This window comes from Choloepus didactylus, chromosome 7, assembly GCF_015220235.1.
Source record: "Choloepus didactylus isolate mChoDid1 chromosome 7, mChoDid1.pri, whole genome shotgun sequence".
Taxonomy (NCBI): domain Eukaryota; kingdom Metazoa; phylum Chordata; class Mammalia; order Pilosa; family Megalonychidae; genus Choloepus; species Choloepus didactylus.
The window spans coordinates 45550675-45563840 of record NC_051313.1 but is presented as its reverse complement, the minus strand read 5'-3'; the positions used below and the strand labels follow the sequence as shown (position 1 = coordinate 45563840).

The window sequence follows — 13166 nt, the reverse complement described above, 5'->3', positions numbered from 1 at the left end:
TTCTCCGGTACTTAAACTATTTTCACTGTTTTCCCATAAGTCATTTGGCAAAAAGTTGTGGCACCAACAGGTACACTCACCATCATTTGGTGGAAAAGGAGGACACCAAGGAGGAAAAGTTGCAGGTAGTTACTGATGTCTAGGGCTTGGCCTTAGTTACTAAAGCTGACTAAACTTTAATTATAAGTCACAAACCTTTGTCTGCTCACTGTCTGGGTCTTCAAGCCAAGTGTAGGGGTCACAGATTTTATGGCCATGATAATCTTGCACCTGCAAAAGACAAAATGAAGCATGAGACCATTAGTGTCCAACTCCAACCGAAATTAATATTTTCTGCATGTGCTGGAAAAATAGGAAAGGTACAGACAAAAAAACTGCAATTGGCTCACTGGCAGCACATCTATCCAAATTACCACATGAACCAAAGTTGGCAGGTTCCCAAAGGTGTTAAGCTACCCTTCATGAAAAGAATGTTTTAGCTGGAGAGCGAAGAAAGATGAAAGGTCAGAAGAGGAAACTGTTCTGTTTGTACAGCACAAAACAAAGACCTGCTGCTGCGCTAAAGAAACTTGAAAATGTGCTGTCAGGACAAAGCACAGAATTACACAATGCAGTGGAGATGCACGAATGCCCTGTTTGTGAGGGACCCACCACACACATACTTATTTTCCTGTTCTTTCTAAGCTTAACGATTAGGAAACAATCCGACGATATATCAGATGATCAACTGTATTTTTAAGTTTAAACTGCCAAAAAATCAAGTCACTAATGTCCAGTATAATGACTCTAACTGAATCCAGCTGAAAAAGTTGACTTGAATGCAAAGAACATCCTATGAAATGCTTTCTCTCGCTTTTTATAAGAAGGCATGAAAGCACCACCCTTTTGGACTAACATGATATTTGAAGAAATAAAATAGTTCAGTGTATGCTAAGCAGAGGCTGGCTGAGAGGGTGACAACAGAAAATACCTGGGGAGCTTCTCAAAAGCACAAACTCCTGGACACCGGACCTAGAGACTGGGTGACTGAGCTGGAAAGAGATCTGGGAACCAGTTTTTCACCACTCTCCAAGTGATTACAGAAATTATCCCAAAGTAGAAATGTTACAAAACCTGTCCATCTTATACCATCAAGCTTAATATAATTAATGGAAACCACATAGACACATCTTTCCAATCAATCGTCTCCTCCAAACAGCAACTATCATCCAAGTTTAAGGCTTCTCCTGTGGGTTGTCAGGAAGACTGCCTCCACCTCAGATGAATTTTTAAAGTCTCCTTCTTGCTTTGTTCTATAATACCAGAAGGTGGGGGCTATTCCCTGAGGAAAGAAAACACTGTCTCGGAAATGGAAAAACTGAACATTGCCTCTGGGGCTAGTCAGAGTTTCAGTGTGGCTGTTGCCCAAGTGAGAACAATCTCCCTGTATGGAAAACACCAGGTATTCCATAAGGGGTCTGCATCTGTCTGTACCTGGTGCTAGGTGGGAGAACACCTGGAAAGCACAACTGGCTAAATGGGAATTAAGGTGGAACATTCGGGAATTGCTGTTATTAAACAATGGGCTGATGAGAACAAGGGTAAATAAAACCAGACTAAAGCCTCTCCTGATGGGTCTTCATAAAGTTAATATTTTTCAATCCTTACCTAAATCTTCTTTAAGTTTCAGCTCAATATCACCACTGAATAAAAGTTTTTTATTTTTCCTTCTCACCTGTAAGTCTTTTACATTTTACACACCGTTGAAGGTAATAAAAATGCTTAAAGTAACAACTTTCCTTTCCCAAGCAACAAAGGATCAGAAAAATGTATAATTGCAAAGGATATCCCAATCCAACATTTTTAGGAGTCATGGCAAGGACACGACTGGATACTATGTCTGCAGTCAGACCTTGTTCAGAACCAGATCTGGGACTCAAAAGAATCTGCCCATTGCTTTCCAAACCAAATAGTCCTCTAGTGGGGACAGATTAGACACTTTAAAAATGCTCCTGGATTGTACTATTACTAAAACTCAAAGAGGTATACCCAGAAATTTAACTTTACAAAAGGAAGCAGATTAACCAAAAATCATGGCAATCATATGAATACGTGACGGTATTGCCAGGTGCTAAACTCAAAGCAATGAACATCTATTGAATATCCACATGGTGCCTGATGCTTTAAAGAAGGTTGTTGACATTCCCCTATTACAGATTAGGAAATGCAGCTCAGAGAGGTTAGTAAGGGTAAAGGCCAACAGATCTGCTTTACTCCAAAAGCCCCAGGAGCTAAACATTGCAGTTTAGATTTCATCCACTTTGGCTCATTTGCCTCTCTCCCTGAGGTTATTATTAACTAATTTTCCAGATGAGGACATTGAAGCTGGAGAGAGCTAAAGCAACTGACAAAGGTCACAAAGTTAATAAAAGTGGTAGAGCTGTAACCCACTTCTACCTAATCCCAAAGCCTGTGGATTTAACCTTGTATCAGATCACTCAGCCGAGCCGGGCAGGGCCAGGTGTAAAACGGCAGGTGCACAGCTGGTGCACCCCACTCTGACTCCAGAATCCAGTATGTCCTCGCCATGCCACCTCCTGAATGGCATTCACCCCCAAGGAAACAGTCCCATCTTTCCAGAACTGGCACTAACCATCTGAAGCAGACTGACCAGACATTTTTAACCAGGACAAGAAATTGAGTCTCCCAAAGATAATCCCAAGAGCCGCCCCCACCTTTTACAGAACCATGCCCTACAAATGGTGTGTTCTCATGGTGACATCCCCTGAATTCAAGTTATGCAGTACCTAATACTTCCATCTGATTTAAGTTTGCAACCTCAAGGGCCTTTAAAAAATAGAGCCCTCATCAGCACTGTATTGTTTAATACTGTTCAATATTTACTTGTACTTTTCTAGGGCTGCCCCTTTGCATCCAGGATCAAGTACAGACACCTACACACAGCGGGCAGGGCCGCATCTTTCCAGCCCCCAGCCAAGCCTCACTCCAAAGGACGCTCTGGTCACACTGGCCTTCCTGCCATTCTACAAACAAATGGAATTCCACAACCATCCAAGCCTGCAGATCATGGCTTTATTTAGTCACAAGGCCCTTATTCAACTGGTCATATCCAGGCTTTATTTACATATTTCATCTCTTCCTGGTAGAAATGAAACCCCTTCTCTTCGGTGCTCTCATCTCATCCTATACAACCCTTCTGTCAGAGTGGGGAGTTCCCTGAAGCAGCCTGAATTTCCTGACAACAACGCTCTCAGCAGATGGTCAATGGTGTTATATAAGTGTCATGGCTTCCAAATTTCAGCCCAGTATCCACCAAAAGGGTTTTCTGCTCCAACCTCACAATTCAGCAGGAGACTGCTGAGCATGTGCCTGAAAGATACTCAAACAAGAGAGACAGAGAGCTACAGCAATCTTCAGGACATGCTGGAAACAAGCCCCTCCCAGAAATCCAAGGCCATGGATTGAGCGAATACATAAGCCAAGCCTAGGACCTAGAAATCAGGTGTTTGGAGCAGGAAAAAAATACTCCAGTTAGCTATCAGTGCTGGGGTAGGTGCACTGATCCCACAGAGAAAGAGCCAGTCTGGACCAGGGCTACATCTCCTTGGCTATCCTGGCTTAGGGCTAGCTCAAGTTCTTTGGTGACAAGGAACTGGAGAAGATGAAAATCCATGGTATCCCCTTTAGAGTTAATTGTTGCTAATCTTTTTGATGTCTTCATAAAAATCCCCACTTAACTCCTTTCAGGAACTGTTAAAAATAGATAAATGAACTACAGAATTTTGGTAGCCAGTGGGGAAAAGCTAAGCAAGCAGCACCCCTCCTAAAAAACAAAACAAAGCAAAAATGAAATATGCACTTATCAAACCACATAATGGGTAATTTTTATATTCTGTCTATCCTGAAAGCTCTAAGTTTCTCAAGCCCAAACCAAGATATTTGCATGTATCCCCATTACTAAGCCTGGCACACTGCAGAGCTAGACTGTTGTGTGAATGAATGAATGAAAATATTTTTATTGTAGTAGGGATGTCTATGGTCAGCCAAGCCAGCCCTAATATTTCATATATGAGCAAAAAGGCCTATATCAGGTAAGTGATCACCAAGTCACCCAGCCAATGAGTGGCAAAACCACAACTAGCACTTAGGTCTTCTTAATCTATCCTCTTTTCCACTCCAGCAACATCACTTTACTCCCATACATAAAGGAAGCAACCTTTTGAAACATAGGTATAAGGTTTCTTGTGCTGTTCGGGTAAATTTAACAAGCAAGAAGCTGAACAGACTGAGAAAACGTGGTTACCAGATGGCCACTGGTCAAAGAAGCTATGAATGCAGAAGTGCCACTTGGAAGTCTTAATTTAAAACATCATGTCCTTTACAGTAAGGCCTCAGCACCTTTAACCCAAAGTGAGATGTGCTTTATAAAGCACAGAGTTTCTGGCATGAATCGGGTCAAGGTAAACAGAAAAACTGAAACTACATTATACAAAAATATTTTTATTCTGATTCCAAGTCATCTGAGAATTTGGCTACTAGTAAGAGAATCATGCCCCTGCAATATCTGGATTCAATCCAATTCTTAAGATGCCAAATTAATTTTTACACATAAAAGGTGTTTGCCCAGCATTCCACCCAGCGGATCTCAAAGGTTACCCAGAGTTCATCTGCAGCTTGGGTACAAGACGGTTAACCCCTCCTAGTCAAAACTCACTCTGAAAAAGGCTATCCCCCTCTTCCGTCGAAGGCCTCCCCTCACCCCGTATCAACTCCTCTTCTCCTTTAAGAAAACTTGGATCAGCACTCCCCACACCATAGGGTAGCGGCTCTGTCTTCATCACGACATCCCCCGTGCCCCAAGCCCAGCACCCGGCCTAGGGGAAAGCAGGCGCTCAATTAACGCTTCCATAACGAATGAATGAGATTGAATCCTAAGGGCTTTAAAATTGGAAGTTTTAAAAGTTTGCTTGTGTTTTTAAATTTTACATCACCTACAATTGCACATACCAGCAGGCATACTTTCTCCTACCACTATATTTAAGCATGAGCCTCCACCACTGCTAGTCAAAAAGCAGTGACACATTCCGTCTTCCCACTCCCTTAAGATGCCCATTCTTACCAGGGCGTCTGCCCTTGACCTCATTGATATTAAACAGCGGCCAAGGGACAGCTGACCACAGGCTCCAACTAGCAGAGGCAGTGACGGCCCCCGGGAGCCCCGCGGCTGGGGAGGAGCCCCCGCGACCCCGGCCCGTTTCTCGCAAACAAAGGCCGGGGTGGGGGGGAAGGGAGGCAGCGCGGGGGGGCGAGGGGCTGCGGGAAGAGGAACTGTAGGCGGCGACCGGCGAGGCAGGCGTGGTGCCCGCGGCGTGAAGCCGGGGTGGGCACGGGAGGGGTACTCACGGCGGTCCTCGTCGCGGTAACACGTCGGGGTACTGGAACGACAGCATGGCCACGGCGGGCAGGGAGAAACGTAAGGGCGCGGGGCTCCGGGTACGGATGTGAGCGGGCGCGCAGGGGCCGAGCGTGCGGCGGCGGCTGGCGGCTCTCGGGAAAGCAAGGCTCGCACGACTGGACCGGCGGCGCCGCGGCGAGGACGTGCGGGAAGCAGGAAGCAGCTGTCGGCGAAGCCGGGAGCCCCTCCCCGGCGGGCGGGCCCAGCGGCCGCGGCGGCGGCAAGAGGGAGCGGGCGGCGCCTTGCGTGCGCCAGCCTGGGCGCACAGCTCCCTCTGCAGGAGCGCCGGTTCCGCCCGCGCCGGCCGGGCACACGTGGGCCAGGCCGCACAGGCGCCGCACCCACGCTGGAGCCGCGTCCCAGCGCCCGGTATACACCGGAGACCCGAGTCAAGCCGGCCAGGGCCACCACGCCTCCTCCCTCCCGCTCTCCCCCGAGCCCTTCCACGGACCGCCTCGCCACCGCCGCGCTCCAGGGGCCGCCCTCCAGAAGTAACATTGGAGGGTTGCCTATTAATTGATTTCTCCATCTTGTCCAGCCTTGCTGCTGCGGTGCTGGGTACGGGCGGCAACGAGAGACCTTGCCTCTCTCTAGTTCTAGGAGCAGGAAGCTTGAGGTGGCCCCATTTCCACTGCCTGCGCCTCTGGACTTGGAAGGGAAGAAATAATGGGTCATGCTGACCGGCGATGAAGGAAACCATCTCCCTTCACCCAACACCCCTAGTGGGCATCGGGTGGTTCAGCATCCAGATTTTGAAGGTGCTTTGGAGTGTCGATAGGATAATGAATACGTCCTTATTTGCGATTTATCAACTGCTAAATCGGGTGGGCTGGAAATAGTTTAGTGTCTTTTATTTACCCTGCCTCTTTCGTTTTACCCTCCTGTCAGCATGTTTGTTTATTGAGTATCTACTCTTGTGCCTGTGGGTAATAAAGATATTAGACAAGATGCTTGACCTTAAGCTCATGAAAATTTGATAGTAATGCGACTTCATCCGAGAGCCAGTGGTAGTATGTGTTCTAGTCTTGCTTTCTGGGACCATCTGAAAGAGGCTTTATATATAGTCCCATCATCAGAGCTGTAGTGTGTGCTCAGAATGTTTCTTACCTCTGGCCTCTTAAAAGTCTTGGGAGACGGCATGGGTGTGGCCAGAAAGTCCTTTTTGTCCTGAATTTTAAGTGGACACAGTAACTATTGTAAACGTGTGTCTTCTCTTGTTTTTTATTGTCCCAAACCCATGTCCCACATTTGGTCCAGTGTTTCTGTTCATGGTGAGATGTTTGATGATCATTTTGCACATCTGTCCCTGGATCACCCTCCTTGGGCCACCTGAGAATCCTCAGTTCTAGGAGAGCTACCCATACTGGTGCCACACTTGGTGCAAACAAACACAGGGACATGTTACACTGCAGCCCAGCATTCCTGATCTCAGCCACCCTCCTGTCTTGCCTGGCCATCACCTGCCACAGGGATTGCCAGACATTGCTTCCTCCTTCTGCCACTTGTGGGGGTTTCTTTAAGAGCAACCCTGGACACTTGATCCAGCAGACCTCCTAATAATAAGAATAGTTAATGTTTATTAAGTGCATATTATGTGCCAGGAAAGTTTCCTATTTACACTCTGAGATAAGAACTAAAATTATCCCCATTTTGCAGGTAAGGAAAACTGGGACTTAAAGAGACTCATGCCCAAAACTGCACAACTAGTGAAAAATAGAGCAACAATTGAAACCCAGATCTCTCTGATGCCAATGCTCATTCTTAACCACTCTGACAGTCAGCCTCCTCATAGAAAAGTCAGGGGACTCTATGGTCTACAAGGGTACCCATTAGTTGTTGGAACTTCCTCAGGACTCGATTTTAGCAGGACCTGAGAAGAAATTATGGGCGTTGTACCCACAGTACAAAACAAACCTCAGGTACCATCCTGTGTTCCTCTTTAGTCAGACCTGGTGTCCTGCTCTTTTTGGCCCTAAAAGCCAAAGCAATGTATGTGACACAGACACTGTAATAGGCTACTCGCAATAGATTGTCCACAACTGGGCCTGAGGATTAGTGGGGAGGAAAACTAAGATAGTACCCATTCCCTTCCCTCTGGCCACGGTAACTGTGCACTTCCTGTGTTTGCCAAGTAGTTGATATTCTTGGTCTCCTTTAATCCTCATAACAAAGCCCATTTTATAAATGAGGAATCCCTGTGACCTTATAGAATTTGCACAAAGTCAGGTAATAAGTGACAGAGCCAAGATTCAAACTCATCAGTTGATCCAAAGCCCATTCTCTACCTTGTGCACATATTTGAACCATCTCCAAAATGGGAATGCAACCTCTGGAATAAACACCAGAGGGCTCTTTGACCTCTGTCACAGCAGACTATTTCCAGGGGAATTATAGTATTAGCACTGTGAGATCTCCTGCTCTAATTTAGAACAACCCACTCCTAGAACTTTGGGACAGTGGGTGGGAGGGACACAGAAGGACCTCCAGGGCAGCCTACAACCTCTCCTCTATTGCAGTGATTTCAAACTGTACACTAATTTAGTTAATCAGAGTAATCTCCTAAGGAAGCAGGCTTGTGATCGTTTACTGCTTTTTGGCTGTCTCAACCCCTGTTGTAAGGGAGACGATTTCTGTTAAATGCGCAGGGATGCTCAGCTATGGAAGCAAGCAGGGACAGAAATCCATTCCACTGTCTACCTGTAACACTGCACAGGGACATTGGCTGCATCTATCTGGAAGAAGGGGTGTCTTTGCCTTGTCCACTGCCAAATCCTACATTGGGTGGGGCTGCCTCTGCCCAGAAGAGGTATATTTCTGTAATTCACACAAAAGTGCCAACTTGTTGGCTCCCCTTAGAGATTGATCCCTTTGGTGCTGCTTCTGTATAATCCACCTTTAATTTCAATTAGATTTTCAGATAGCCAGTTAACCTACTGACTAACTTCTGGAGAACAGTCATTTCAGACTACTTTCTCCCAAGACTTATATTTTTCCAGTGTGACTTTTTTTTTTTTTCATCAAAATTCTTAACTTATTTCTGTATTTTGGTCTCTGAGAAGCATCAGGAAGTGTGAAATAGCACCTGAAATAAGAGTGAGGTTCTCTTCCTGGCTCTTCTACTAACTGATTCCCTAACTTTGAATGAATCCATTACATCATCAGTATTTGAAACTATCAAATGAGAGTTGGATCGTGAGTTCAGGGAACTCTAAGATTCTTTTGTCCTAAGTGAGAACTAAAGTGGAAGTGTTAGTAAACAGCCTCACAACTGACTCTGGTATTAAGAATGAAATTGCCCTGGGGAGTGCTATCCTCAGGGCAATCGACAGATAGTGATGAAGGAAGGAGATAGACAGACAGATATGAATGTAGGGGGTGATTGTCAACTGTAAGGACTTTTTCCTACTGTTCTTCTGTTTTCAAACCATCTACAAGGGCAGATGGGCCCTCACAGCCATTTCTGGGTCTGTTGTCTTATGCATACTGAATTCATAGATCTGAATTCTAATACCCATCTCTCACTATAGGCATATGGTTAAAAGGATATGTGAAGTGTCTGGAATTACAGCTGTGAAATCTAGGTCTCCACCTCCTCCTTCCCATCAACTTAATTCCGACTGGTTGAATTAAAAACTGGAGCAAGAGGACAGAACTAATTCAATCCAGATAAGAAGGAATTTGAATAGAGCAAGTAGATAGAGAATGCATCTGGAGTGTTTTTCGCCTCAGCTCATGGAACTTATTTTTACCATTTTTAATGAAGTTCCCTAGTTATGAGTGTTTCTAGATAAGGAAAGAGGAATCTTTTTTCCCTGTCATAGAGGAATCTTTTTTCCCTGTCATAGATAACTCACTTATTAGTGATACTGATCAAACCCAGGGTTCTCAGCCTGAAATATGTAACAGCCAATCTATGATGTTGGGATTTCAAAGGGAGAAAGAGTTTATTGCAATGCGAAGCAAGAACAGATATATCTTATAGGCCTAAAATCTGTCTTCCCGAACTGCTATAACTCTGATAGTTTTATATATCACAAGATGGGCAGGTTTTAGGATAATGAGTTTAATGGCTTGAGATGGCAAAGTTAGAGATAATCTAATTATTGAGCATTGCGTATTGATTACATGCTTAGTCACAGAACCTATGTAAGAAAATGGCAGACTTAATATGATGATGAACACGATTTTTAGTATTATAAAATATGTATATACCTATAGAGGTATAGGTCACTTACAGGTTAAAGTTTAAGCTACTGCACATGTCAGGTGTGTACCAATTTTGGTTAAATATAGCATCATCTAGTAAGATAGTTCAGGAATCTGGGTGGGTTAGTTCTGGGTGAATCAAGTTCCTTCATTAATAAACATTAGGGGCTTTCTTTTATTATCATAAGACTCTAAAGTTGTAAAACAGGATAAGGGGGTACAGGTGGGGTTAGTCACAAGGTTTATACAATCACAAGATAAAGGTTATGTAGTTATACAATCATTATCAAAGATCAAGACAGTTGGGTTATAGTTCAGTGATTTCAGATATTTCCTTCTGCCTATTCTACAATATACTAGAAAGTAATATGCTTTATAATGACTCAGTCATGATAATTATTCTTAAGTTCTTGGTTGCAATTGCACATGGTGGCTAGATCTATGATCAACATATAAAAGTCAATTGCATTTCTAGACACCATCAACAAACAATTTAAAACTAATTTTTAAAAAGACCCATTTAAAATAACAATAAAAGATAAAGTATCTAGGAATAAATCTAAAAAGTAATGTGCAAGGCCAGAACAAAGAAGCTTAGAATACTTTCCTGAAAGACATTAAATAAAACCTAAATGGAGAGATATCCCACATTTATGGATTGTGATATTTAATACTGAAAATATGCCAAGTGTCCAAAAATTGATTATAGATACAAGGCAACCTCAGTTAAAATTTCAACACTTTTTTAAAAAGTGGAATTTGGCAAACTGATTCTATAATTTATATGGAACAGTAAAAGACTACGAACTGTCAAGACATTTCTGAAGAATGAAAGGGAATTAATTTGTCCTATTAAGGATTAATATATGGTATGAACAAGGATAGAAAAATTGACTAACATAACAGCCAAAAGACAAATTCACAAATACAGGAAACTTTGATATGTGACTGAGGTGATATTGCACATTAGTGGGAAATGAGGATCTACTTAATAAAGAGTGAGCAAAAATATCTTTATCTATGAAGAAAAAAGTATGGGTATATCTACCATCATCACAGGAGTTATTAATCTCTCAGTAATTGAAGAGAAAGTCTGTAAAAATGTGGAAGAGTTGAAAAAAATGACTGACCAACTTGATTTACTGGTTCTCCCTACCAACTGCAAATTACATTTTCCTTTTAAGCACAACTAGAAATTTTTTTAAAACATGTGGACGATAAGACAAGTCTCAAAATGTCTCAAAGAACTGAAATAATATAGACTTTTTTTTTGCCACAATGAAATTAAGCTGGAGTTTTTAACTAGAAAAGCCCAACATTTTTAGAAATTAGGAAAAAAATTCTACACACTCATGGATCAAAGAAAAAAAAAGAATGTTAAAAAATATTTAGAACTGAACAACATTGAAAAACTATATCCAAACTTGTGGTATGTAGGCAAAGCTGATCTTAGAGAGAAATGTATAGCCTTACATACTTACATTATAAAAGAAGAAAAGCTGCAGGTTAATGAGTTATTTATGCATAGTTTCATGAAATCAGAAATGGACAGCAAAACATCCCCCAATGAAAGAAAGAAAAACGAGTTAAAATTAATTAAATAAATGAAATAAAAAATTAATGAAATAAAAAAATACATTGAGAGTATATGAAGAGCCAAAAGGTAGTTCTTTGAAAAAGTTGATAGAACTGATAAAACTCTGGCAAGATTGATCAAAAGAAAAATAGAGAATGAACAAATAAGCAAAGTCAGCGTAGAATAGTAGACAGAACTACAGATGGTGGCGACAAAGACAAGAGGGTATTATGAGCAATATCAGCCAATAAATTTGAAAGTTTAGGCAAAAACCGCGTCTTTTGAAAACTGACATGAATAAAAGAAAATGGAATTGACTTAAAACCATTAAATAAATCAATAATAAAAAACTGCCCCCCCCCCAAAAAAAATGCAAACCTAGATGGCTTTCAGTCTACTAAACATCCAAGGAACAAATAATCACCCACAAAATAGACCAGCATATAGGAAAAGAGGGATTATCCCCCAACTCCTTATATTAGGGTCACATAACCTTGATACAAAAATCTGATTAGAACGGTACTAGAAAAGAAAGTTATTTGTTAACATAATGTATACAGACAAGGTATTAAAATCCTGAAATGCTAGCAATGTATAGAAAGGATAATCCATCACGGTCCAGTTGAATTTATCCTTGGCGTGCAATACTGGTTTGACATAAAATATCAGCTAATATAATTTGTCACATTAAGATAATAAATGAGAAAATCCATGTGATTATCTTAACATTTTTAGAAACATTTTTAGAAGCATATAATTTAATTTTGTAGAAACAAGTTTTAGAACTATTCATGAGTTGGAAAGAAAGATAGTATGAATTATGTGTGTATATAATTCAAACTATCTAAGCATAAATTATGAGAATTAAAAGATAATTTGGAACCTGCCAATCACAAAATGGATATATAAAAGCTCATTTTACATGCAGTTCAATAAATGCTGCTAAAACAATTGGGCATTCCTGTGGAAAAAATAAAATTGGACTCCTACCTTATATTATACATAAAAACAATTTCCAGGCAGATTAAAGAATTAATGTCAAAAGATAAAAAATAAAGTTTTTAGAAGGTAAAACAGAGAAAACATCTGTCAGTCTCAGGATGGGGAGAGACTTCTTAAACAAAAGCACCAATCATAAAGGAAGAGTGATCATTTTTACTACATTGAAATTAAGACCCTCTGTTCATCAAAATACACCACTAAGAAAGTGTAAAGAAGAATCAGAATAAGGGAGATAATACTTATAGCACATATTACTAATAAAATTTCCTATGTAGAATATATTTTAAATATTTTGAGAAATAGATAGCAAAACATTTGTCAGCTCAGTAGAAAATGGGTAAAAGATTTAATAGGCTCTTCACAAAGAGGAAATCCAAATGACCCAAAACAAAACAAACAATAAAAACACACATGGAAAGAAAAGTGCTTAACTAACTTCAACAGTAATGAGAGAAATTCAAATTGAAACCACAGTGAGGTACCATTACAAATACACTAGATTAGAAAAATTAAACAATTCTGTAATCACTAAGTATAGATAAGACTGTAAAGTGAGGGGATCTTGGGGTATACTACTTGGCAGAGTGTATATTGGTAAAACTACTTTGGAAAACAGATTTGCTTTACCTGGTAAAGATGAGTGTGCATATATATTATAATTGGCAGCTCCACTCAGGTATTCTTTAGAGAAATGAACATGTGCACCATGATATACATGCCCATCAATTGAATAAATAACTTATTGTATATGCAAACAATGGCTTATATACAATATATAAAATAAAAAATATTAATATTAATATTTACTTGACTTTACCAGAAGAAAAAGAAAATACAATGAATGGGGTTGGTGAACTTCAGATAGACATTTCTTCAAAACTATAGAGACAGTAGTTCTCAAAAAACCCTCTGAAGATAAGGGGGGAA

General features: G+C 41.2%; 1 protein-coding gene across 1 annotated transcript in view; it reads right to left on the bottom strand.

The window, feature by feature from the left end:
• The window catches only part of LOC119540550 (prolyl endopeptidase), a 109810-nt gene extending 103680 nt beyond the window's left edge, over positions 1-6130 (bottom strand). The window contains exons 1-3 of the mRNA XM_037844642.1: positions 5833-6130; positions 5404-5801; positions 196-270 (exon numbers count right to left, since the gene is read on the bottom strand). Of these exons, the coding sequence (XP_037700570.1) occupies positions 196-270; positions 5404-5801; positions 5833-6130 (771 nt within the window). The remainder of the gene's footprint in view (positions 1-195; positions 271-5403; positions 5802-5832) is intronic.
• Between the last annotated feature and the right edge of the window lie 7036 nt (positions 6131-13166).